The following is a 27,644-nucleotide window of genomic DNA, read 5'->3' as shown; positions in this document are numbered from 1 at the left end:
ATGTGTACTTTGGGATCTGATTTCTAAATCATTGCTAGATAGCTCTTCTGAATAAGAGTGCTCTAGAAAGCAAAAGCTCCCTTTGCAATCCCTTCTCTAATCTTCCCCAATTCCCACCTCTTATTGCACTAACTCACAAATACACACTCACTGGGGCGTGCACACACAAGCATGAAATCCACGTGGGCTTGGTGTCATAAACTGTATACCTCTTGTATAAATTCACAACAGACCATGTTTACTTTTCTATCATCAGTTATAACTTGTTTTTGTCTAAACTAAAGCTTCCTTAGTTTATTATATCACCAGTGAGTACAATTAAGAGATAGGGCTTCCATGTCTCGTAGCATCTTTTCCAGTTAATGAGGTGCATGGACTTATAGATTCGTTCATGCAAACTTTTGTAACTCACATGCTTATGTGACCACAGCCAGATTTACAACTACACTAAAGATTCTCCCAGGACACCCTTTTTTTGTGTGTGTGAGACCACAGGAATTTCGATAGATTTTCAGGACAGGGCTGATGAATCTGATGGCCATGACCTATCTGAGTCCCACATTGATATTCACTGTCTGCTCCTCTACGCTAATGTAGTGGAGCTGGGATCTATTCGCCAATGTCAATTTGTATTATAGGTGTGGTTACTGCATGGACAAGCTCTGTTAAAAAAGAGAAAGACTGCAACGTTGGCTTCATCTCAAACGTCTGTGTCTGATTCACAGACATCTGTGTCTCCCTGAGAAATAACGTTTTCACAACCAGAGCTGTCCAACAGAGAAATAAGCCTCTTCCTATGGGAGTAAACTCCCCCTAATGAGAAGCGGTCAGGCTGTGCGGAAGGCGGTCCAGCACTGGATGGGGAGGTGGAGGTTGCCTAAGGTTTGATGATGCTACATTTATGATGGAGGTAGCCTCTGGTCACATGTGCTTACTGTAAAATGACACCCAGTGTGGGTCTGCTGTTCCTTAGTGAGCTGTTTGGAGAAGCAAGGCTTTGGTTGTGTTCCGAAGTAGAATCCGATCAATAGAAGACGTTTGTGTTGGCCTTTACAACAAGCATCTAATAGATGGAACCAACTCGAAGGCTCAGGTCATGTGGTCGAGCTACAGAGCAGAGAATGGTGGGCTGGCAGCCCAGAGCAAGTCCGACTGGTAAATTTAGACCCTTTGGACGGAAAGATGCCCACACTGTCAGCTATCATTACTTAACCAACTGCTGAGCAGCTCTTGGCTCTCGGATGCATCTCCACCCTTCTTGTGCCCCATATCAACTATGGGTACAGCACACTGACCTGGAGGAAAGGGTCATTCTTTAGCTCTGCTTGCTGTTTTTCCTCTGGAGGAAATCAAGCTCAATGCTGAGTGTGAGGAGAACCCCAGGCTCTCTATGTAGGATTTTAAGAGCACAGGTCTGGGGCCCTGTTTAGAAAAGCAGGGAGCAAAGAAAAGCAAAAATCCTCCTCTAAAAATACACTTTTGCCCAGAACTGCTTCTAAGTTAGGGGAATTTCCTGCAGCCTAGGAGAGCCAGAGTGAGCGTTCTTCTCAAGTACAGTGATTTGGTGAAGTCCATATGTGATGATACCACTGTAACCACAGAGGAATTTACCACAGGAAGTGTCCCAGCTGTTGCTTATTAGCATTAGAACAAATTACACAAAGCAAATTGTTAGCAGACATGTTTCCATAATATTTAACTGGTGGCAATAAATAAGAACAATTCTCTTTCAAGTAAATGCTAGATTTCCAAAAATCCAGCTTCCAATTGTCCATGAAGGAATCGTCTTCGATTAGGATAATGGTTGGAGGGAAGGGGACCCTGGAAGCTGAGGCTCCCAGCCCTCTTCCCGGGGCAGCACGGCCGGGAGTCCTGTGAAAGTAGCCACTGGGGTGACATCACAAGATGGGAACAGGGCTGTTTGTACCTCTAGACAGCGGACCATCTGCTGGGCTCACCGCTGGGCTTCTCAGCACGGTCATCTCATGCCACGGGGAACATGGCACGTGGCAAGACCACAGCAGAGATGGGCAGCTACCTAGTTCTTGGAATGAGTTTGTAACAAAAAATAAACCATGCCCACGGACAGGTGTTCATCCCTCTCCTTAACAAAATATTGCAGTTTTGAAAAATCATCTCCTCCTTCCCAATTGCCTGTCTTGTTATCTGAGGTTTAAGGGAAAAAAACTTGAGTCCCATCTCCTCCTCCTCCTCTTAAGCCCATTGGAGAAGAGTTGAAAAAGCACCGGATCAGAGCAAATGTCACACAGCACTCACCTCCCGCTCACGCATATGGAAACCTGGCTAGTTCTTTAGAAAGAAAGCAGAGTATCTCCATCTTTCAGGACCTTCTGACAATGACTAAATTCAAGTCCCTGGTCACTTCTGGGCACTTCCAATCATCTTCAGAGCTATGACAAAATTCTCCTAAAACAATCTCAGAAAGTAATAAAAAAACATACTTTTAATTTAAAAAAAATAAGAAATCTTCCATACAGCACATAAATACAAAAATAGGTTATTGTAGCTTAAAGGGTTGGGCTTGTTAGAAGAGGTGCTCTCTTATCGTCTTCCTAGGACAGTTATTTTTGTCTTCCCTTCTTTACTGTTTCCTTCTCATGCAGTATTCCTCCCCAGTGTATTTTAATATCCTATTTGGTTTTCCTGAGGAGCTCCCCACTCCTTTCTCCTGCTGTAAAGGAAAATACGAGGCAGCCCTGCTGAAGGGAAATGATGGAAGCGTGGTATAGCTCCGGTGGGCACTAAACCAGCCCACTGGGCTCCCTGGCGAGGCCTGTCCCCTTAGTGACACGGAGCAGAGCCTGGGCTGGCTTGGTGAGTCCAGTTAGCACCTGACCTGGGCAGGCCCAGAACCCCAGCACTGTCCCCCAGCTGCCTCCAGGGCGCACCCTGCTGGTGTTAGAGGGGATACTTCGCAGTAACAGCCTAGAGAGGGTTCTGCCTCAGTGCTACAAAGCTGGGAAGGCATTTGAAACCAAGCAAATGCAAAAGCTGATACACTCCCACCCACTACAGTGTCAGGAAACACACACACACACACACACACACACGCACACACACAGACGAAATGCACTTCTTTTACCTGAAGTCTTCACAAAGGGAATAATGTGCCTCATAAAATATTTTAAATGCCTTAGGCAATAGAACTGTCTCTAGATTTTTTTTTTTAAAGTGTTTAACAGACAAGTGTAATTGGAAATGTTTGGAACATGAACACACACACACACACACACACACTAATTTGAAATTATGCAAAACTATATCATTGTTTACCACAACCTGGAGCAAATCTACTGCCATGGAATAACAAGTAACACATCTGTACAAGTTCAAGGGCCGCCAAATAAGCTCCCATTCAGATGAGAATGACACACGTTGCATGACTCTGTAAGGTCCGTTTAGAGGAGATGGCCTGGCATGTTTTACATTTGCTAAGCTATTTAGCTGCCTGGTTTGACAAGATTTTTGAAAGGGGTGAAAATTAATTTAATTGCAGTATTGCAACAATAATTTGGTCGGCTAACTGCATTTCAGTGCAAAAACAGGCAAGGAAGAATTTCCTCCTTAGGTTATTCTCTGATGTGGCAGCATTCATTTCAAGAGTAATGAGATTTTTAAAAAGTCAAACCTTAAATATCATGGTTTCAGCAATCTGTCCTGCTTAAAGTTTAATGCAAAATGAGATAGCATCTCTGTGAGGGCAGTTCCACATGAACGTGGACCCAGTTTTCTCCTAGACTTGAGATGGGAAAATCTGTCTCCCCTGAAAACTACTCCGAGTATCTCCTTGACATTGTTTGCAGATGATTTTGATTTGGCGGCACCAATGTTGATGTGTTTGTACTGAGGGAGGCACTACTAAGAACGGTAGAAAGTTTTGAAAATCTCTATATGAGGTATATGTGGATGCAAGAGGCACCACAAGTTTCAGAGGATTGAGCAAAAATGGTGGAGTGAGAAACATAGGCTGTTGTGGGATTTTTCCGGATCTCACTGTTTTCACACTGGCCATTCTGAATATATACACTATCCATGGTTTTTTGAGGGCAACTATCTAACTCCAGATCAGCAGTGAGCACTTCACGATTTACAAACTTTGAGGGACAGAGTCAATTTATTGTTTCAAAATCTTGAAGACGCTGTCCCAAGGCCTGATTCAGGGTAGTTTTGTCAGGTGCCGGGACCAACCGACATTCAGCTCTTCCACAGCCTGATAAGCTCAGTTCCATGGACAGTTTTCGGACACTCTGCTCTATCCCTTTTCTGTCACGCTTTAAGTCCGCCACCATTTGCGTGTCTAAAAAGGATTTTGCTCTGATGTTCTTTCTCAAATATCACTCATCAAAGTGGGTCTAAGAGCATGGCATGGAATGTTTCTTATGATCCTCATCCAAGTTCTAACTGATTTATAGAGGATCAATATACAAATCTACCCAGGGTTGCCCTCAAGTTTGTACAGGTCTTGTCCTGCACAAGGTCACCTGGTGGAGGGGTGAGAAGGCTGCAATCCCACCCTGCTCCACTCACTGGCCAAGACGCCCGTCCAGGCTGCATCCTGAGGATGGTGTGCCTTTTCTGGTTTGCATTTGGGCCAAGGGAGGCCCTGAGTGGCCCTTGATCTTCCCTCTCCCAGAGATCACAAAGTCTAGTATTCATCTCCTCCCCTACAACACTTCGGATGTTTTTTAAGGAAGAGGACATGCCCAAGGCAAAGGCGAAATCATTTTGAAGATATGTTTCCTATTCAGTGAGAGAGGAAGGAAAAAAGAGACAGGGAGAGAGAGCAAGGAAAAGGATAAAAAGAAGAATGGAGACAAGGCTGCCCTTCTGCCTAGTAAATTGTGGATTCATTGTCCGTCCCTGGACACAGCTGCAAAAGGGTAGAAATCAATTTTTTTCTATTACTCCACGGTGAGAAAGGAAAACCTATTTGTAAATTGAATTAAACCCAATAATAGCATGGCTGTGTACATGCTATTATTATTAAAATTAGCCACACATACAACTATATAATCCCACAATGTAACTAGAAATCAACACTCTCCCATTTCAAAGCTTAGTAGAGACATCTTTCTTCTTTTTAAAAGAAACACCATGGCTAAATGTCACTAAGCTCTCCGGCATGCCAATACATCGACACCTCAGTAAGGACTCTGGAAGGGAAGGAACTCCAAAGCCCCATCTGGGAAGAACGTGCTTCCAAATTCTTGACTTTGCTGCTGGTGCACCTCAGTCAGTCAGTAATGATTGGATATGAACTAGAACCTTCTAGAAGACGGTTTCTTCCCACGTTGCAATCTGTGGTGCTGACTGTGGAATAAATTCCCTGTGTCTGTGTAGGCTAGGTCTTGTTCACAGAAACCCTAATCCATCCACTGGGTACTGAATATCAGGCTGCTGAAGTGAGGGTCCCGAAAATACATTAGCAGTCTGCCCTCTAGTGGGGCAAGACAGTACTTCAGATAACTAGGAATAGAAAAGATTTTTTTTCCTTCTCTTTCAGAGAGCAAAAGAATTCAAGTTTTCCAGATAGTGCAAGGTGAGGCATTTATCCTCAGAAGACAGCTTCCAGAGCTGAATTAAGCAAGGCTGACAATGATAGGGTCCCCAAGTCAGAGCTAAAGACAGGTAGTGCTGCGGTGGGCGTCCCCGCAGAGCCTGCAGGGACAAAGGTTCTTCTCACATCCTTGGACGTCTCCAGTGCCCTCCTTGGGTGATAGCACTCAGTTCCCCACAGTCTCATTATAAAAACAGCACCCACCCTAAGAGCAACCAACCTACCAGAAATGTTAAAAGTAACAGGCTTCTTTGTAATTTTTTGGCAAATCATTAACACAGAAGAACCTTTCAAAAGGGCCATGTTGAATTTTTTAAAAGGTCAAGATGCATGAGTTTTATAAAAAGACCAAGTCTTTGTGGCTGTTCTTTTTCAGGAGAGGATCTTTGTGATGGTGGCAAATGTTGTTAAGGCAGAAGATGATCTGGAGGTCTGCTGTCTGGATTTTGCTTCTGTCTTTTAAATACCTTCAGAACTTGGCTTGCTTCAGTTTATCAATATGGTAGCAGAGTTTCAGTGCAGGTCCCAGCTTTAGGCCCAAGTATTTCATGATCATGTCACTCTTCAGCAACAGGAGGGCATTGCCATCAATCTCCTGGTGGAACAGAATCAGAAAAAAGAATACCCAGAAAGTAGTCAAAGTAATCAAATAGTGGCCACAGTTAGAGTATGGTCAGGGAATGAAGTAAGGGAATATGGATTTACTTAGATGCATATTCTCTTAGTCCCAAGGCAAGACCTTAAGAAAATAAATGAAAGCCTACAAATACTATGTGCTCCTCTTCCTGTATTCTCCCTGGGGTCATTTGATACACTGGATCTTTCATATTCCTGCTCTCTCCTGATTGAAGGAATCTAACATAATCCCAGCCATACTCCCAATATCCCACATATGTTTATCTCTTCATCCAATCTAGGGCTAAACAAGAAAGAAGTGTTCAATGGACTGACTGTGCCCCCCCTACCCCCTCCTCAAATTTATATGCTGAAATCCTAACCTCCAAGTGGTGGTATTTGGAGGTGAGACTTTGGGAAGTAATTAGGTCATGAGGGTGGAGCCCTCGTGAATGGGATTAGTGTCCTCATGCAGTGGGAAGATGGCAATCCGAAACCTGGAAGAAGGGTCTCACCAAAAGCAGACCTTGATGGCAACCTGATCTTGGACTTCCAGCATCCAGAACTGAGAAATAAATCGCTGTTGTTCATAAGCCAGCCAGTCTGTGGTAGTTACAGCAGCCTGGACTGACTAAGGCAAAGTATCATCCCATTAGACCCTGAAACTAGTAGTTACCTTTCCATCCCAGGTGCTGGTATAAGGCCCTGACTTCCATCCATCATCCTAATCTCTGGTTTTTTTCGTGGGACACTCGCCTGCCTTTAGCTGATTACCAAATTGCTAATAACACTCTATAAGGGATTTCAGGTGTTTTTTGGCCCTGTCAATAATACTAGGTGGCATACAACTAAATAATGCATCTGCTTCATCTGAGGGTTTAGCACAAATCATTACTAAGGGAATGCCAATCCTTTGAGGTCCCGATATTGCTCCCATTTGTCTCTGAAAATGGTAACCCTCCAGACTGCATGTTGAATTCACGAACTTAGTAAGGCTGGGTTTCCTCCTTCACCTATAGTGCTATTTTCAGATTACTAGAGACAAAGGGTAGAGATTTTGGGTGCTCAGGTGGGGAGAAGAGGCACAGTACAGGACTCATATAGCAGCCCCTCTCATTCCTCTATCCAGCCAGCCACTCAGCCAGCACTGATGAAGCACCTACTCTGCGTCACTCAGAGCTCATCTGTGGGGCCTCCCAGGGGCCTCAATGCCGAATGTTCTCCCTTTCCCCCACCTCCTAGACTTCCACTGCCTCCTGTCATGCTGGAAGGAAGCCAGAGTCCTTCCACCCAGATCTGTCTAAACATAAACCCTCTGCGGTCCTTGCTCTCAAGGCTCCACTTTTAGCTGAGGTCAAATATATCCTTAATAAAATATGAGTGTTGGATTAGATGATGATCTTCCTCAGGTCTGAGTGTATGATTTCTATGATATTCAGTTCAAATAAAATGAAAGACAGGGAGGAAAAAAATAATGATAACTCTGGTAGACAGAAGAATGCTCCCTCTCCTCCCCACAAGATGTCTACGTCTTAATCCCTGAAACCTGTGAATATGTTAGGTTACCTGGCAAAGGGGAATTAAGGCTGCAGATGGAATTAAGGCTCCTAATCAGCTGCCTTTAAAATAGGAAGCGTATCCTGGATTATTGGGGAGGGAGGAGACTGCCATCACAGGGCCCTTCGAAGTGGAAGAAGAAATCAGAAGAAAAAACCAAAGAGTTGGCAGCCTGGGAAGGACTCAGCTTGATTTGTTGGCTCTGAGGATAAGGATAGCGAGGTAGGAGCCAAGAATGAGGGTGGATCTCAATGCTGAAAAGGCAAGGAAATGAATTCTCCCTAGAGCATCCAGAAAGAATGTCAGCCCCACCGACACCTTGGTCTTAGCCCTGTGAGACCCCTGTCAGACTCCTGACCCACTGAACTGTAAGATAATAAACTTGTGTGGTTTTAAGCTACTACGTTTGTGGTAACGGGTTATAGCAACAATCGATAACTGACATAGTAAGCTTGGCAGGTAAAGTACTAATTCTTACCTTTTTTAAAAAAATTACCATCTTTATATATTTTAGAATCTCCTAAATAATTATGCAAATATGTAGATGGCCTGCTAACCAAAGGCCATCTACGAGCCAGGCGCTGTGCCGAACACTTTATGTGCATTTTCTCATTTAATCCTCAAAGCAGCTTAGTAATAGGCACTGTCTGCTGGCATATTGTAGGTGTGCTATAAATGTTTGTTTATGCACAGACAGACGGATGGATGGGCAGGAAAACAGGCACTCCTGATAAAGGCTAAAGTGAGGGAACGGATGGGACAAACAAAACTAGGTGGTTGTTCCGCTCTGAGAACCCTGTGGTTCCATCTGGTCTCCCTTGAGTGGTGCCCTCGGGCATAGTGCAGAGCCCCCCGCAGCCCCGCAGCTCCCTGACCGCCCCCAGGCCCACCACCGCGCATACATGCTTCCGGAAGAGCTCCACGTGGGGCCCCAGAGCCTGCGGGTCTGCGTCTTTCACGAACCAGACCACATCCTCCACGGACCAGGTAGAGGGGTTCCTGCTCCTTGGCCGCCGGGTGTCCTGCCTGTCCGGAGAAGGGCTTGAGGCTGGAAGGTAGAGCACAGAGAGGGAGGCCGTGAGACAGCGGGCCTCGGGCCTTGGCACCTACCTGGTGCCGCCTGTCCCCACCTGGCCCTCGAGTCCAAGGCGGTGGCCCGAGTGACCTCCTGCGACGGAGAAAGGCCAAGAGTGCCTGCTCTTGGCAGGAGCCTGGAGCACCGGAGGCCACTCCTAAGGGCAGCAGCCTCCCCCTCCATACCGAGGTTCTCTGCTCTCCCAGGGAATAGAGCATTGGAAAATGGATCTCCTGCAGCAGGTTGAAATGCTGACCCATGTTAGAGTTTTAAAGACCCCCCCTGATCAGTCCTGTCTCAGTGGGCCCAGGCCCTGCTGTAACCAGGTTCCATGAAGCTCCAAATAGACCTCTGTAGTGCTGTGAGGCCAAAACGACCTCAGGTCCTTTCCGCCTCCACTGGTGTCACCCTGAGACAAGAAGGACGCGGCAGAATGGAGGGGCATTTTGTGCTTGTCCTGGGTCTCTGGTGCCACAGTCTCAGAAGCCCTGTCTGTGAGAGGTCCATGCCCTGCTCCGCATGTGCAGAAAGAAGACTCACCGCCTACACTGAGCGCCTCGCCAGCCCTCGGGTCTGTCAGAGCACTCACTCCAACCTCCCACTAGACGAGGGATTCCTTGACAACAGGAGCCTAATCCTGTGCCTGGTCCACAGCTGGTCCCTGGTCAGTGATTGTGGCATGAGTTGCATTGCTGCATAAATGTTTTTCCCACATGGCAGATTAAAAGGTGCAGGACATATGAAGGAGGAGAGAGTAGTGAATCAATATTTAGGCAATATTTAGGGGGTGACTTGTTTTGTATGTCCCAAACGAATTCATCCTCTTTCCCTAGAACCAGCATCCCCTCCTATCTCTCATGTTTCTGAAACCTCAGTGATATTTCTACCTCCTGTCCCTTATTTGCTCCCCACATTTAATTATTCTGAAGTTCTTAGAAGGATGCCTCTCACACTGGTCTCCTGTCTTCCATCCCTGCTGCCCCAATCCAGGAACTTCTCACCTGACCCTCTACCAAGGTTTTCTAGCAGATGTCCTCACCTCACGCTTTATTCCTTCAAGAGCAAAACTGTCACGGCCTCACACTCTCCCTAGTGCCCCTTGTGGATGCCCCTCGCCCGTGCACCAAGTCCGTACTGTAGCACAAGGTCAAGGGCTCTCTTTGGTCTCAATAACATCTTTCCTGCCTGGATAGAGAGGAAGAGCTTTGGTGCCAGAGAAACCTAGGGACAAATCCTGGAGCTGCCGGTCGTTAGCTGTAAAATGGCAATGCTCTCCACCTGGAAGGGCAGGTGTGAGGATGGAAATGGGATTGGGGCTGGCCTTATGGCTGACCTGCATCAGGTGGTCCACAGAGGGAAGGAGGCACCCTGCCCGCCTCCCTGCCTGTCTGCACACCCCCATCTGGGCATACTGGTTCTGACCGAATGTCCCTCCAGCTTCCAGTATCCACCTTAGCTAGTGCTTTTGCTTCTCTCTAGAAGGTGTTTACCTTCCCTCCTTTCCGAAGAAGCTCTACCAGCCATCAAAGCCCAGGTAGACCCCTTCACAGGCAGCATTTCCGTGTCCTGCCACCTGGATGTCATCTTCCTCTACCTTTAACTCCCAAATCTTTGTTTGTTCTTTTCTTAAAGATGCTTTCCACATCTGCCTTGTATTACCATTATGCATGTGCTTGCCCGTAACCTCCAGTTAGTTTTAATTTCTTGAGGATGATCTTTTTCATCTTCCCCCTATTCATCCACGGACATCTACTGAGTGTCTCTTCTGTACCAGGTCCTGGGCAAAGTGTTTGGTGAAAAATGGGATCCTCTCATTACAGAGTTTATAATCATTGACTCTCCACAGCTCCATGCAAATATATTTGTAATATGGGTTCAATGAATGTAAAATGAATCAATATACTTCATAGAAACAGTATAAGTAACTTACACAAAAGTTTTGTGCGAGTAATCCTTAATCCTATTTTCAGGCTCTGAACAATGAAGCAGCTTCCCTACAGAATAATTCTAAGTTAGAAGTTGAGAAGCCTTCACTTCCATTTCCCTTCTTTAATCTCAGGGTGCAGTGGTTTTTCTGCTGTCTCTTTTTTTCCTCCTCTTTTCAATGTACTTGAGAAGTGCACAGTTCTCCAGTAGTGCTGAGAAAAGTACAGCATCACATTTGAAGTCTGTCCTAAATACATAATAGTTTGGTTGCGAATTGGATTTACTTTGAGATTTTCCCTGCCTTTTCCTTGTTGGACCTGGAAGGGTCCCCTAAGGTGATTTGGCACGGGCTCGGGCGGTGCATTTTGGCGGGAAACTGTTAATACACCCTAGGGCCATCTGAATGCTGACGCATGCTTATTAGAGATGATTTCACTGCATTTAAAGACATCTGCACTCAACATGGGGAAGAGGAACCACGGAAATCGCATTTGCCTTTCGAGCCTGCCCCATCGGAGCATCGGCGATAATCAGGGTGATAATAGATGCTCTGATTACAAAGGCGGGAAGTCTTCAGTGCCAAGAATGATTTTAGAGTGATCAGAGCGGAGGTCAAATCTAATTTCCTGTGTTTGACAGGAAGGAAAACCACCAGACTGACTCACACCATCATCCATGGGAGCCTAAGGTCCTTTGAGCAAGGCCAGGGAAATACTTTCCCCGTGAGCCACAGCCATGGAGTTGAGCAAGGTGGTCTGGCTTGTCTTTATGGGGAGGCTCTCCAGGTGATGAATGTGGAGGGGGAGTGGCTCCGCTCCTGGCACCTGGTACTAGCTGTGGGCATTTTCGCTTTTGCTCTCTGAGGTGCCTCACAGTCATACAAGACGGCAGCGGGAAGCTGTCACACCTCAGGACCTGCTCAGGATCCAAAGCACATGAACTAGCTCTAAGAGGAAGAGAGGGAACTTTCTAGCAGGTTTGAAGAGGTTTTGCAATGGCCTGTGCTCACACAAAGATAACAAGCACGCTAGCCCCTCCAGCTGCTGCGAAGATGTCAGGAAGACAGATGGGTCTGGCCTGATATAGCCAGGCCAGGCAGATGTGACTGGACAGCAGTCAGACATGATAGAGGTGAAAATACCTTGCTCCTAAAGGAAGAGAGTATGCAAAAACAGCTTGCCAACCGCCTTTACGGGAGGTGGCATTCTCCAGCGCCGAGAACTTCATACGTGGTCAGGTCTATTCCCTGGGCGATGCGGGAGACGTGTGTATAGTAAAACCCAGCTGTGCATGGATGTAGAATGAAGGATGGCGGTGGCTGTTTCTAACGCTGAACTCACATCCACCAGGAATAGACTGACTGTGAATCTGTCTAAAGCAACCCCGGATATCTTCACAGCCCCGGTACTCATGCTGCTGCCTGTGAGTCGCTCTCTGTCTCACACAGACCCACAAGCACATGCATAATTTCCTTTTGTTCATTCATAATTCAGAGGAAACTCTTTAGCTAACAATAGAGTCATGTGGAGGAATGGAAGGAACAATGAGCTGGGAGTCAGAAGCCCCTACCACCCACCCTCTGTGCAAGCGTCTCTGTGCTTCTTTGGTGTGAAATAAGGAGTTGGGAAGGATCTCCAAGGTCCCTTCACACCACAGGCTGTCCCGGGCAACACGAGGGAGCTACTTTCTCACACATCTGAAGCCTCAGCAGTGTGTCTGTGTGCAAGGCACAGTGAATGCAGAGCCAATGGCCAGGTTTTGAGCCCCTTCCCGGACCTGATCATTCTGTTCTCTATGAGCCTCCGTTTCTTCACCTTGTTTCTCAAAAGTATTGTAGGAGTCAAGTGACTATATGGCTTTGGGCTGGAGCCTGACAAGAAGCATCTTGAAGGGAAGCCCATCCGTCTCCAAAAGGGGCCCCTCAGAATCATTTGTTACATTCGTTAATGTTTGCCTCTCTGGAATTGGACGCTGTCAGCGAGCAGGGCCCACATCTGTCTTGCTCACAGCTCCATCCTTGGACCTCAGAAGAGGCCCTGGCGTATTGTGCTCCATAAGTATCTGCTGGCCAGGACTGACCAACATCTCTTTGAGTCTTAGTTGCCTCACCTGTCAAACCCTTACCATGTTGTGAGGATTAAATAGGATAATGTGAAGCATTAAATGGTAAGAATTAATCAAAAGATAGCTGCTATTCTTCTTATTATATATCATTCCATAATGGCCAATAGATTTGTCTTCCTAAATTCTGTGGTCATCAGCTCACTTCCCTGTTCAGCCATGTCTGGTTTCCACAGAGTAAAGAAAGCCCAGTCTGCTTGACTTGAACCCCAAATTTCCCAGCATGATTTCCCTTGGCATCCCTGCACAAACTCTTCTCTTTCCTTGGAATGAATAAGCCGTGCCGCACCTTCACTCACTCCCCGCCCCCCACATCGATCGCTGTCCCCATTCTTCTTTCTCTTGCTGAATTGTTCTCTATCCGTCACCCGAGACCATACCCGACGGAATCAAACTCCAACCCATGGAAAGCATATGAGTGGTAATAACAATGTCAGAGTCACTTCAGTTCTGAAGCTTGGACATACTTGTGGTTGGGAATTCTACAGCATCTCCTGTTAATGCAGATGTCAGGAAGCTTTTGTTATCTAAAACCTCTTTATAGTTCTTAGTGATTATATCTTGGATGAGAGACAGAGGAGAGCGCTCAGATTTTCACCTGAGTATCAGCAAAAAACAGGGACACGTGTCCTGTGAATACATCCCTTCAGAGTCCACTGACAGAGGCGATGGGCACGATATATCAAGACAGCAGGAGGAATTACAAACGGTGTTGCAAAAAATTTCCTTGCACATGTCTCTAAGGAAGTTTTTATAGGTTATGTTCCTAGAAGTATCATTGGGTCATAGGACATGAACATATTTAATGGATTATATACAGTAATTTGGGGAGCATTAGCACCATCATGATATTGGGTCAATTGATGGGTATAATTTAACTATCGATTTATTCCTTTTTATGTCCTTTAATAATATTTTATAATTTTTTAAATAAAAGAGTTGCACATTTCAAAAAAAAAAAAAAAAAGACAGCAGGAGGCCAGGGTAGGTATTCACATGAGAGAGAGGACTGAGAAGTTTGTCATGTCATCGATACCTACTGTCCTGTGCAGCCTCATGCCATTTTCTGGCTTCTGCGGTTTTAAACCATTTTGATTAGCACCATGGGGGAGAATCCATTTCTAGGTCCCTTCCAGGTTTATGACTTAGGTCAAACCCCCTTAAAGAGATATGGTTTCTTAATACCAACTGCTTTCACTTGGGATGCAATTTCAGAGCAATACTGAGCACTTCTTTGGGTGGAGGGAAAACTTAACAGCCCTCCAGAGGGCCTGCAGCCGGCACCTAGACTGGCAGCTAGGTGACAAATGGGTAAGGAGGCCAGGGGTTTTCTCTCCTACTTTAATATACTGCCACTCAATTCAGCATGGTTTATCTCCATGGTTTCCAAATGCGTTTAGCTGTGCAAACTTTGATCAAACTACACAAACGTAGAACCCCACTCTTCAAGTGTGAAGAGGCCCTGGTTAAAGAGGGCAGTGTTGGAGTATTATCTGCTCCCATTCCCTCTCTCCTATGCCCTAGAACCTCTGAGGGACCCCTTGAAGCCCATTTTGCATGGTTTGAAAATCCCTGGGATAATTTTGAAAGCCAGCTTTGGAGTCAGTTGAAGTCAAATCCTGACTCAACACTTGACTGACCTTCTCTTGATCTTCAATTGCTTTATCTGTAAATTGAATATAATAATACCTACAATAATAATATATACTTGCTATAATAATAAATTATAAGATATAACTTATAATAAGTCATAAATATTGTGTGGAAAGTGTCTGGCCCACAGTAGGTGCTCAATAAATAGCTATTTAGGATATGCCTCAAACAGGCCCCTTTCCTGGGGCTGCGGAGGATTCAAATATGAGTGAGAGACCTCATGAAGCTGAGAGTCTGGTTCCTACTGTGGGACAGGAGAGAGGAAGTACCAGAGATGAGGAGACAAAGTGCCACAGGAGGAAGCAGGAGGGAAGGAATATTTCTAGTCAGCAGTGACTGAAACTGCCAGTTGCCGACCCAATCTTTTTTCCACTTCTGCTTACATCTTCCTGGCCACAGTCAGTGGCTTGCTTGGAGTGGAAGGCAGCAGGCACTGGCGCACTCCATTTCTCTGGTCTCACCCAAGATCCTGAGAGGCAGAAGTCCTGAGCTAGTGGGGCTCTCCTGGGGTGCAACTAGGGCTCTGACAGAGGGGGCTCTCTCAGAGCTTGTTCTGAGCAAGGGTCTGGGCTTCCCTTTGGCTAGATTACTCAGACAGTAGATGAGGACCTAATTCCAGGAGAACAAAGGGCTGAAGCGGAGATGAAAAGGAAGGACAGGAGGGCTGTTGGAACTGGGATGGGAGTTTGTCCCAGGACTCTGTTGGAAGGAGGCAGAAAGAGAAAGGGGGAGGGAGCTAAATACCTGAGACCCCTTTGAAGGGTCCTGGATTCCCCTCATCTGGGCCACCAGATGGGCTGGGTTGGGGCAGACAACTCTTCAGTGACAGATGGAGTGGTAGAAGTTCTCTCCATTCAAATCGTGCCTTCCCCTTACTGCTTGAAATCCTACGCTTAAGACATAGGGTCTAAGATTTCACCAATTTAAATAGGAGAGTAAATATCTCCTTTTTAAAGAATGGCAATACTCTTAGGTTTATGAGTCCATTCAATCAGCCTGGTGTCCTGTGGTCACCACCTTGAGCAGATGGGAATTGCATTGAGGAGAAGAGGTTGAGAGAAGGAGACATGTGATGGGCAGAGGGACCCCAGGATGAGGGCTTTGACAAGCAGGGGCAATGTGAGGGCACTGGGCTCCATGGGGGGAGTGGAGTGGGGTAGAGATTGAATGTTTACTGAACGCCTACTATATGTCTGATATTACACTAACTCTGGGGATAAACCTAGGAAATAACTGCTGCCCCTCATTTACTTTATGACGCGGGTTTGTGCCAGATTTTGTTCCCTTCTCTTGTTCTTAGAAATCAGATGCAACAACGTCTCTCCGTTTTGGAAAATGGGCTCTGCCCACTCAAACCTGCCTGGCCGACGGCCCCGCGTGACAATGTTGGGGAGCAGGGCCATCCATGTTTGGCAAGAGCCCCCATGGCTGAGGGAACAGTGCCTTGCCCCTCAAAACTGCCTCCCCTCCTCGGCCCACAGAGGCTCGTCTGTGATGGTGAGGCTCTTTGAGGGGAGAGTGTGGAGGATCTGGGACCATACGCAATAGCTCACCACTGTGGCTGTCAGGGCTACCAGTGGACGAGCCAAAGCTCAGAACAGAAACGCCAGAGAAGTCAGCCAGCCCGCAGGAGGCACCAGAGGGGCAAGATGAAGACTCCCTGACTCCCGGGCCTCTGGCCTCCTTTGTTCAGCAGTTCTCAGGTGTAGAGTTGATGGGCTGTGATCTGTTGAGGGGTGTGTTCACGTGATCTGTGATTGCTGATATTTACTGAGCTCTTACTAACTCTTAGGCCTTGTACTAAATACACATATGAATTTATTTAATCCTCCCAACAAACCTATGAAGTAGGTGCTATTATTATTATTCCAATCTCACAGGTGAGGAAACTGAGGCACAAAGAAGTTCAGACTTGCAAAAGGTCACACAGTCAGAAAATGGCAGATCCAGGATTCCAGCCCAGGCCATCGGGCTCCATAGTCCATGTGATTATCCACTATGCTCTATTCATACTCAAATACTGAATTGAAAATGATTTTTTTAATAACATAAATCAAAATGGACATCAAGCTACCCCTAGAATTACAGTACCTTCCTACACTGCATTCCAATAAGCTAACTTTAATGGGTGAGACAGAAGTAGCATCATAACCAGTATTGTGGGGGGCCTTTCCTAGTGGTCCAGTGGGTAAGACTCCGGGCTCCCAATGCAGGGGGCCCGGGTTCGATCCCTGGTTGGGGAAGTAGATCCCACATGCATGCCACAACTAAGAGTTCACATGCCACACCTAAGACCCAGTGCAGCCTAAATAAATAAGTAAATGGAAAACCAAAACAAAACAAAAAAACTTACGGGACAAAAAAAAAATAACCAGCATTGTGGGAATTTTACTTAACTCTGGTCTGCCCATGTATTTGTATCCTGCAAGAGTCACCCACTGTGCAAGAGAAAAGTCTTTAGCAACTTCTGGTTCTTCTTTTTCCGGGCACAGAGCTAGTCTACACCTCTCAGATTCCCCCAGAGTTAAGTGTGGTAAAATGGCCAGCTCTTGCCAATGAAACATGAGTAGAAGCGATGGGCATCACTTCCAGGTTCTAGGGAAACACGTTCATCTTCCTCGTTTGTTCTTTCCCTTTCTACCACTAGATGCATGGGGCATGGAGGCCATAGGGGACAGCAGAGCCATGAAATGGACAGATCCTGGGTCCCTGAGTTGGGATACACACACCAACTAGGAACACCCACTTTGGACTCCTGGATAAAAAACTTCTATTGTATTTTAGCCACTGTACATTTTGGATTCTACTTATTCCTACAGCCTAACTTACTCTAATACACCATTTTCTTTGCTTATGGTCAAAGGTTGAAGTCAGCTGCCCTCAAGAACAACAAAAATCCATGAAGGGATTTGTGGAAACTACTAATTTCCCAGTGTTGCTGTGTTCAAACCACCACAGTCCCCCGGTCTCCCTACATTTGGTGGTCCCAGGGCAAGGGCAGAGGAGGTTAGGTCATGGGGAAGCCAGGGCACGCATTACATTACCACATCTGTTTCCTTCAAGAGAGGTCCCGTTTCTCTTGGGGCTGGAGCCAGGGGGCCTCAGCCCAGGTGCTGAGGGGCCTCCAGAGGACATGGGGCTGGTATGGGGACCACCGACTGTGGTGGCTGAGCCTCCCCCAAGGTGGCCGTCTCCAGAGTTCTGCCTCTTGCAGTACAACGAAGAGGAGGTGGGCAGGGAGCCCCTGTGGCTAAAGGCGGAGGAGGAGGAGTCCACGCTGTAGCGGTTCATGCTCGCAGGGTTCACCAGGCACTCCTCAGTGGTGACCGTTTTTGCTAAGCAAGAAGGCAGGGCAGAGAAGCAGAGATCAGAGAGCAGTTCAAGAAGACACCTGGTGCTGAGTCTTGGAAAACCTTTCCCCAGCAGCACAGGTGCCACTGTCTGTGGGGATGGCAGATGAGAAGGAGTGGATACCGTGGCATAATCCCAAATAGCTCACCTCTCAGCAGATTGACACCTCACCAACGAAGCATATTTTAGTAGGGATTGGGACATGTGACCCTCCATGTTCTGAGGAAAATGTGATTATCTTGGTTATTGATGACTTGTAAATAAAATTCAAACAAAGGTCTTTCTCCCTCCATGGCTCTGCTCTTCCTGGAGTTTCTGCCAGCTTGTCAGAATCTCCCTGCTCCCTCTTCTCTTGCCCATCACCACTGCCTCCCGCACCTGGCCCATGATTCCTGGGAGAGATCAAGCCAGAGTCACAGTGTCCCAGAGCTAGGAGTAACAACTTTGGCCTGGGTTCTTTTTTTTTTTAACATCTTTATTGGAGTATAATTGCTTTACAATGTTGTGTTAGTTTCTGCTTTATAACAAAGTGAATCAGCTATATGTATACATATATCCCCATATCCCCTCCCTCTCGCGTCTCCCTCCCACCCTCCCTATCCCACCCCTCTAGGTGGTCACAAAGCACCGAGCTGATGTCCCCGTGTGATGCAGCTGCTTCCCACTAGCTGTCTATATTACATTTGGTTGTGTGTACATGTCAATGCTACTCTCTCACTTCGTCCCAGCTTACCCTTCCCCCTCTCCTTGTCCTCATGTCCATTATCTACGTCTGCGTCTTTATTCCTGTTCTGTCCCTAGGTTCATCAGAACCTTTTTTTTTTTGGATTCCATTTATATGTGTTAGCATCCAGTATTTGTTTTTCTCTTTCTGACTTACTTCACTCTGTATGACAGACTCTAGGTCCATCCACCTCACTACAAATAACTCAATTTCATTTCTTTTTATGGCTGAGTAATATTCCATTGTATATATGTGCCACATCTTTATCCATTCATCTGTCGGTGGATGCTTAGGTTGCTTCAATGTCCTGGCTATTGTAAATAGAGCTGCAATGAACATTGTGGTACATGACTCTTTTTGAATTATGGTTTTCTCAGGGTATATGCCCAGTAGTGGGATTGCTGGGTCATATGGTAGTTCTATTTTTAGTTTTTTAAGGAACCTCCATACTGTTCTCCATAGCAGCTGTATCAATTTACATTCCCACCGACAGTGCAAGAGGGTTCCCTTTTCTCCACACCCTCGCCAGCATTTATTGTTTGTAGATTTTTTGATGATTGGCCTGGGTTCTGACACAGGTGTGACGGTGCTTCCTCCCCACACTCTTAGTTCCAGTACACACAAGGGCACTAACCTTCCACCAAAGCTAACAAACTAGGGACACAAATGCTGATCTGGATGGCCCCATGGTCCTCCCCAAACCCTGCAGATGAGAGAGAAAGAACCAATCTAAAGCGCAGGGGGAGTAGAGGACCTGGAGACTCTGCCAACCTCATCGTCAGCTCCCCCACCCAAGTAGATCAGGACTTTCTACACTTTTAAAGCTCATTCTTGCAGCCTGTTGAACTCTGAGAGCTATACCTGTGGCCAAATGGTGTGGGGTGTTTTGCTTTGTTTTATTTTGAAGAACAAAGTCCAGAGGGATTATAGGGATAGAAAGAGGAAGAAAAATATTCTAGTAATTCCTTTTCTTCAGTCCCTCCCACCCCAGACAAGATCATATCTATCTAGCCCCATCAACAATCATCTATATACTACACATGACCAAAACAGATATAGACATCCCCAAAGGCATTAGAATAACAAAAACCAAGGGATCCTCCAATGTTGGCAATGAGTAAACACATTTGGGCCACAAGATCCAGATGTCTTCTTCACGTATGGATTCCTCGCACAACATAGGTATTGAAAGATTAAGAATTGATAATTATTAGGGGAACTAGCAGGTCTTCTCACAGACGGGGATGCATATGGAGCTTGCCTGGAAATAAAAACCATTGCATATGGAATGCAGCTAAAGCAGTGCCTAGAGAAAATTTGTAACTGTAAATACTTATATTTAAAAAGGAGAACATTCTCAAATTAATAACCTAATCTTCCTCATTAAGGTAGTGGGGGGAAAAGGGCAAACTAAACTTAAAGCAAGCAGAAGGAAGAAAATAATAAAGATTAGAGTGAAAACTAATTAAATAGAGAATAGAAAAATAGAGAAAATCAAAGAAACCAAAAGCTGGCTCTTTGAAAAGATCAACAAAATTGGCAAACTTTTAGCTAGATTGGCCAAGAAAAAAAGAGAGAAGACTCAAATTGCTAGAATCAGAAATGAAAGAGATGACATTATCACCAATCTCACAGAAATAAAATGGATTATTAAGAAATATTACAAACAATTCTATGCCAATCAATTAGGTAACTTAGAAGAAATGGACAAACTACCAAAACTGACAAAAAGAAATAGACAATCTGAATAGACCTATAACAATTAAAGAGATTAAATTAGTAATCAAAAAACAAAGAAATCCCAGGCTCGGATGGCTTCATAGGTGAATTCTACCAAGTATTTAAAGAAAAATTAAAACCAATTCTTCACAAATTCTTCCAAAAAGTAAAAAAAGAGTGCTATGGACTGAATTGTGTCCCCCTCAAATGTTCATATGTTGAAGCCCTAGCCCCCATTGCAACTATATTTGGAGAGAGGGCCCATAAGGCGGAAATAGAGGTTAAGTAAGGTCTTAAGGGTAAGACCTCAATCTGATAGGACTGGTTAAAAAGAAAGTACTGACAAGAAGAGGAAGAGACATGAGAGAGCTCTCTCCCTCTTCACACACATGCACAGAGAAGAGGCAATGTGAAGACACAGAGAGAAAGTGGCTGTCCACTAGCCAGGAAGAGAAGTATCACCAGAAACTAACCCTGATGACACCTTGATCTCAGACTTTTAGCCTCTAGAATTGTGAGAAAATAAATTCTGTTGTTAAAGCTACCTAGTATGTGGTATTCTGTTATGGCAGCCAGGCAGACTAATATAAGGAGGGAATACTTCCCAACTCATTCTATGAGAACACTAATACCCTGATACCAAAACTAGACAAAGTCATCACAAGAAAATTACAGATCAATGTCTCATTAATATGGATGCAAAAATTCTCAACAATATACTAGCAAAACAAATCCTTAACATACAAAATGACTTATACATCATGATCCAGTAGGATTTGTTTCAGGAATGCAGGGTTGGTTTAACATGTGAAAATCAATTAATGTAATATGTGATATCAATAGAATAAAAAACAAAGATCATGTGATTATCTCAATAGATGCAGAAAAAGCATTTGACAAAATCCAACATTGTTTCATGAGAAAAACACTCAACACACTAGGAATAGAAGGGAACCTCCTCAAGCTGAAAAAGGGCATCCACAAAAAAACCTACACTTAACATCATAGTTAATGGCAAAAGACTGGATGCTTTTCTTCCTAAGATCAGGAACAACACAAAGATGTCTCTATTCTTGCTACTTCTATTCAACATTGTATTGGAGGTTCCAGCCAGGGCAAGTAGGTAAGAAAAAGAAAAGGGGGCTTCCCTGGTGGCTCAGTGTTTGAGAATCTGCCTGCCGATGCAGGGGACACGGGTTCGAGCCCTGGTCTGGGAAGATCCCACATGCCGCGGAGCAACTGGGCCCGTGAGCCACAATTACTGAGCCTGCGCGTCTGGAGCCTGTGCTCCGCAACAAGAGAGGCCGCGATAGTGAGAGGCCCGCGCACCGTGATGAAGAGTGGCCCCCACTTGCCACAACTAGAAGAAAGCCCTCGCACAGAAACGAAGACCCAACACAGTCATAAATAAATAAATAAATTAAAAAAAAAAAAAAAGAAAAGGCGTCTAATTTGGGAAGGAAGAAGTAAAACTATCTCTTGTATGTAAAAAATTCTAAGGAATCCAATAAAACACTTTTATTAATTGAAATTAATAAATGAATTCAGTAAAGTTACAGGATACAAAATTAATATGCAAATATCAATTGTACTTTTATACATTTGCATTAAACAATATGAAAATGAAATTGGGAAAGAATTCAATTTATAATAGTATTAAAAAGAATAAAATACTGAGGAATAAATTTAACAAAAGAAGTATAAAACTTATGCTCTAAAAACTACAAACCATTATTGAAAGAAATTAAAGAAGATCTAAATACTTAATTGGAAAAAATTCCATGTTTATGAATCAGAAGACTTAATATTATTAAGATGGTAATACACCCTAAATTCATCTATGGATTGAATGCAATTCTTGTCAGAATCTCAGCTGACTTCTTTGTAGAAATTGACAAGCTGATTCTAAAACTCATATGGATTTTCAAGGAACCATAAATAGCCAAAACAATCATGGAAAAAGAAGAACAAAGTAGAGTAGTCACGCTTCCCAATTTCAAAATTTACTACAAAGCAATGGTAACAAAGACAGTGTGGTATTGACTTAAGGAGAGACACATAGAACAATGGAACAGAGTTGAGAGTCCAGAAATAAACCTATGTGTCATGTTCAACTGATTTTCAATGAAGGTGCCAAGATCATTCAATAGGAAAAGAATAGTCTTTTCAACAACTGATGCTTGGACAACTGGATATCCGCATGCAAAACAATGAAGTTGGACCCTTACTTCATACCATACACAAAAATTAACTTGAAATGGATCAAAGACCTAAATGTAAGAGCAAAAACTTATAAAACTCTTAGAAGGAAATATAGGGGTAAATCTTTATGACCTTGGGTTTGACAAGGTATTATTAGATTTGACACCAAAGGCATGAGCAACAAAAGAAAAAATAGACATATTGAATTTATCAAAATTTAAAACTTTTGCATTTTGAAAGACACCATCAAGAAAGTGAAAAGATAACCCACAGAATGGGAGAAATTACTTGCAAATCATACCTCTGATAAAGAATTCATATCCAGAGTATATTAAAAAAACTCTTACAACTCAACAATCAAAAGACAAATAACCCAATTTTAAAATGGACATTTTCCCAAAGAAGATAGACAGATGGCCAATAAGCACACAAAAACTTGTTCTAAATCATTAGTCATTGGGGAATGCAAATCAAAACCACAATGAGGTACCACTTCACACTCACTAGGATGGTTATAATCAAAAAGTCAGATGATACTAAGTGTTGGTGATACTGTAGAGAAATTGGAAACCTCACACACTGCTGGTGGGAATGTAAAATGATGCAGCCTCTTTGGAAAACAGTCTGGCTCTTCCTCAAATGGTTAAAAATAAATTCACCATACAACCCAGCAATTCTACTACTAGGTGTGTGTGTATGTATGTGTGTATATAAATATATATATATATTCCCAAGAGAAATGAAATTTCCACATAAAAATTTTTATATGAATGTTTACAGAAACACTATTCATAACAGCCAAAATGTGGATACAACTCAAAAAGCTATCAACTGATGAATATATAAACAAAATATGGTATATGCATACAATGGAATAATTTCAGGCATAAAAAGGAATGAAGTACTGATCCGTGCTACAGTGAGAGTGAGCCTTGAAATGTTATGCTAAGTAAAGAAACTGGGCCACAAAAGACCACATATTAAATGATTCCATTTGTATGAAATGTCCAGGATAGGCAAATCTATAGAGACAAAAGTAAATTAGTGGTTGCTTAGGATTTGGAGGTTGGGGGAACCGGGGGTCCTAGCTAAAGAGTGTATGGTGTCTGAGGTGTTGAAAACTTTCTACAATTGACTGGGGTGATAGTTGCACATATATTAAAAACCATTGAATAATACACTTTAAATGGGTGAATTGTATGATACATGAATTACATCTCCATAAAGCTGTTTTTAAAAACTCATTGCAGAGGCCCAGTGTTTGGCTGTGAACACATTCTTGACAGTGTTGTACAGTCAAGTCCAACACTGCTTTGGCCACTTGGCCACAGGGAAGCTGAGCAGCAAAGGGTAGGCATGCATGCTCTGTGCCTCATCCTTTGTGGCTAATGCAGTGCTGAACGATGTCTTCAGGAACCTGGAACCCTGCACCTTCCCCTAGATGGCCTCTATTGCATCGTCCCTCCTGGTCAGAAGACATCAGCAGGAAGGACCTGGCTATGGAGCCAGATACTAGGCTGCTTCTTGAATGGAGCGAGGAAGAGGAAGACTAACATTTTTTGAGCACCTGCTATGGGCCAGCACATTCCAAGCCAGTGAGCAGGAAGCCTGCCATTATATTCCCTTCATTGAAAAGTTTTCATAGTCTGGGATACTAATCCTTTTTGTGTCCCCAGTGTCTGGCATGGTGCTTGGCATTCAGAAGGCACTCAATAAATATTAAGTAGACATTTGGGCAGTAAGACTGCTGTTACACAGAAGATGTGTTAAAATTCAGATTATAAAGAACTAAATATAAATTCTTCATGTAGATGCACGGTAAACAATGAAAAAAATCTAACTAAAACATTTATTCTGTTTATTAAGTATTTTAAATCCAAATTAAATATGCCTATGGAAGTCTGATAGTCTAAGGTAGAGAATGCAGATAATTCACCAATCTGCACTACAGCTGGAAAATAGAGATGCAGATGGAATATTGTTCTCCTATGACAACATGTGGAAATGGGGACCAAGGGAATATGGACCTTATTGGTTTAAAAACTGCTGACAACCATGGGGTGAGATCAAAGGTAATAAAAGCCAGCTTCTGGGCTATAATCCAAATGAATTCATCAGAAAGTAAAACCGACTTGAGAGAGCATCAAGCAATAGCCCTCTACCCAGCAAAGGATGTGACAGTGATTCCAAAGGCGGCCAGGTGGACAGCCATGGAAACAGATCACTAAGCCCCAGCCGTGGTCCTACACAGCCTGTAGCTCCCAGGAAGCCTGGGAGTGATTAGCACGTTCAGGTGCACACATCAGGGTGCCATTCAGAATTGACGAGATGCATCTGCTCAAACCCGATTAACACAGCCTTTTCCTCACCTTTATAAATAGGGGTGCTGACACGTACATCATACCTGAGTGTAAAAATGACTGATACAATGAAGGGCATCATCATTCAACCACAGGACTGAAAAGGACCTTCACAGAGCACCCGGCTCAGCATTTCCCCGAGTGTTAAAATGTGTCAACAGTATGGAGGTTCCTTAAAAAACTAAAAATAGAACTACCATATGACCCAGCAATCCCACTACTGGGCATATACCCTGAGAAAACCATAATTCAAAAAGAGTCATGTACCAAAATGTTCATTGCAGCTCTATTTACAATAGCCAGGACATGGAAGCAACCTAAGTGTCCATCATCAGATGAATGGATAAAGAAGATGTGGCACATATATACAATGGAATATTACTCAGCCATAAAAAGAAATAAAATGGAGTTATTTGTAGTGAGGTGGATGGAGTTAGAGTCTGTCATACAGAGTGAAGTAAGTCAGAAAGAGAAAAACAAATACAGTATGCTAACACATATATATGGAATCAAAGGAAAAAAAAAAAAAGGACATGAAGAACCTAGTGGCAAGACGGGAATAAAGACACAGACCTACTAGAGAATGGACTTGAGGATATGGGGAAGGGGGAAGGGTAAGATGTGACAAAGAGAGAGAGTGGCATGGACATATATACACTACCAAATGTAAAATAGATAGCTAGTGGGAAGCAACCGCATAGCACAGGGAGATCAGCTCTGTGCTTTGTGACCACCTAGAGGGGTGGGATAGGGAGGGAGGGAGGGTGGGAGGGAGGGAGATGCAAGAGGGAAGAGATATGGGAACATATGTATATGTATAACTGATTCACTTTGTTATAAAGCAGAAACTAACACACCATTGTAAAGCAATTATACTCCAATAAAGATGTTAAAAAAAAAAGTGTCCCACTGGCCCAGCAGGAGATGATTCTTGGCGGTACTTAGGTGTATTAGTTTCATAAGGCTGCAGAAATTACCACAGATTTGGTGACTTAAAACAACAGAAATATATTCTCTCTCACTTCTGGAGGCTACAAGTCTGAAATCAAGGTGTTGTCAGGGCCATGCTCTCTGCAGTTTCTAGAAGATCCTTTTTTGCCTCTACCTGCTTCTGGTGATAGTCAATGATCCGTGGTGTTCCTTGGCTGCAGACACACCACTCTAATCTCTGCCTCTGTGGTCACATGGCATTCTCCCTTTGTGTCTGTTTCTGTGCCCAAATTTCCCTCTTATAAGGACATCAGTCGTTGGATTAGCGCCCGTAATCCAGTGTGACCTCAACTTGATTACCTCTGCAAAGACCCTATTTCCAAAGAAGGTCCCTTTCACAGGTACCTGCGGTTAGGACTTGAACATGTATCTTTTTGGAAGACACAAAAACAGGTGAACGTTATTTTATTATAGTCATATATTTTAGTGCACAGCAATAAAATATAGTTAGCTCATCAAACTATGATTTCACTGATAAGGTATCACTGCTTAAGATGACTAAAGGCTACGGTTAAAAGAAATGAATCCATTTAAAGGAATATCTTGAGTAAACACTTCTATAGGTTTTAGTCAGACATAGCAAAAATTGTGAAGGTGGTAAATTAATGGTGGAATGCCTTGAGCTTGCCCCAAATTCTCTCTTCAGGCAGGGTGGTATTTGGAGCGGAAAATAAAGTAAATAACTGAGCCTCTTATTTAAAAGCTTGCCAAAAGAGATCTTACAATCTCCTCACAGTTAGGTCATTGTGCCACAAACCTCATTGCCTGAAACTTCTTCCTTACACCTAACCCCAATTCCTCTTGCTTCAGTTAAAACGATGACTGCTGGGTACCTACACTTCATACTATTAAAACCATTAAGTCATCCAACATACAGGTAAGATGAATTTAATAAAGTGTGGCTCATGAATTCTTTGTTACCCAAAACCACTATTTAAAGTTAGTAAAAAAAAAAAAAAAGACCAAATCTCCTTGGAGAGAGAACTACACTTTTCAAGCAGTTTTGTGGCTGACTGGTGAGTGAACACCAGATGGGGCCAGCAGACCTGGGATCATCTGCGGAGAGTGCCCTGCGTGGATCTGATTCCCGCACACAGACTTGTGGTAAACCACAGGGCTGACAGATTAAGACGTTCCCAGTCTTTTTTCCTGGATTCTTAGAAAATCACTTCTCATCTGAAATGAGCTACCTTGTCACCCTGGCACCTCTCATTAAACAAGAGGATCCAGCCCAGCCTCTATTTAAGGCCGTTTCATCGCTGTGCACACCAGCTCAGCAAAGCAGGGTAAACAAGAGGCATTTTATGTGCTTCTCTTCTATAACCTCCTGCCTCTATCCAAGACACTAAGGATGCCACTTATAAATCATTAAATCTTTCCTCCAGAAAAAGGATTAATCTGCTTTCATACGATCACAAGAGCATGCTTAAATAGAAAGGCACAGGCACAAATGGCACATTCAAAGAAGGCTGCCACGTTTTCAAGGTTTGGTGTCTTAGGAACATTCAAAAGAGGCTAACGTGCCTTTTTCACCATAGCTAATCTGCTTGTGGACTATGGTTTCCCCAGCTGCTACGTATAAAGCCTGTCCATTAGGCTAAAAAATACTCTAGAAGACTTCAAACCCACTCAAGCCTCAAAGGATACCCCTTTGCTCCTGAACCTGCACCAGGTCTAAGCCTCCTTGTTTGGAGAACAAAGCTCTAGGGTCTGAGTCAGGACTGTGTGGACTCCTCCCTCCACCCACACCCCTGCAGAGGCCTGGGGGACGCC

At 44.1% G+C, this 27,644-nt stretch overlaps 1 protein-coding gene across 2 annotated transcripts in view; it reads right to left on the bottom strand.

Annotated features, from left to right (window-relative positions):
• Positions 1 to 309: 309 nt before the first annotated feature.
• Positions 310 to 27,644, bottom strand: part of SCML4 (Scm polycomb group protein like 4) — a 110,223-nt gene continuing 82,888 nt past the window's right edge. For both annotated transcript variants that reach the window (XM_036872023.1, XM_036872024.1), the window contains 3 exons: positions 17,570 to 17,860; positions 8,653 to 8,798; positions 310 to 6,173 (listed from right to left, as the gene is read on the bottom strand). In XM_036872023.1, coding sequence (XP_036727918.1) covers positions 6,048 to 6,173; positions 8,653 to 8,798; positions 17,570 to 17,860 — 563 coding nt within the window. In that variant the 3' untranslated portion in view covers positions 310 to 6,047. The remainder of the gene's footprint in view (positions 6,174 to 8,652; positions 8,799 to 17,569; positions 17,861 to 27,644) is intronic.

This window comes from Balaenoptera musculus, chromosome 12, assembly GCF_009873245.2.
Source record: "Balaenoptera musculus isolate JJ_BM4_2016_0621 chromosome 12, mBalMus1.pri.v3, whole genome shotgun sequence".
Lineage (NCBI taxonomy): Eukaryota > Metazoa > Chordata > Mammalia > Artiodactyla > Balaenopteridae > Balaenoptera > Balaenoptera musculus.
The sequence above is the reverse complement of the archived record's forward strand: the minus strand, read 5'-3'. Positions and strand labels throughout refer to the sequence as shown.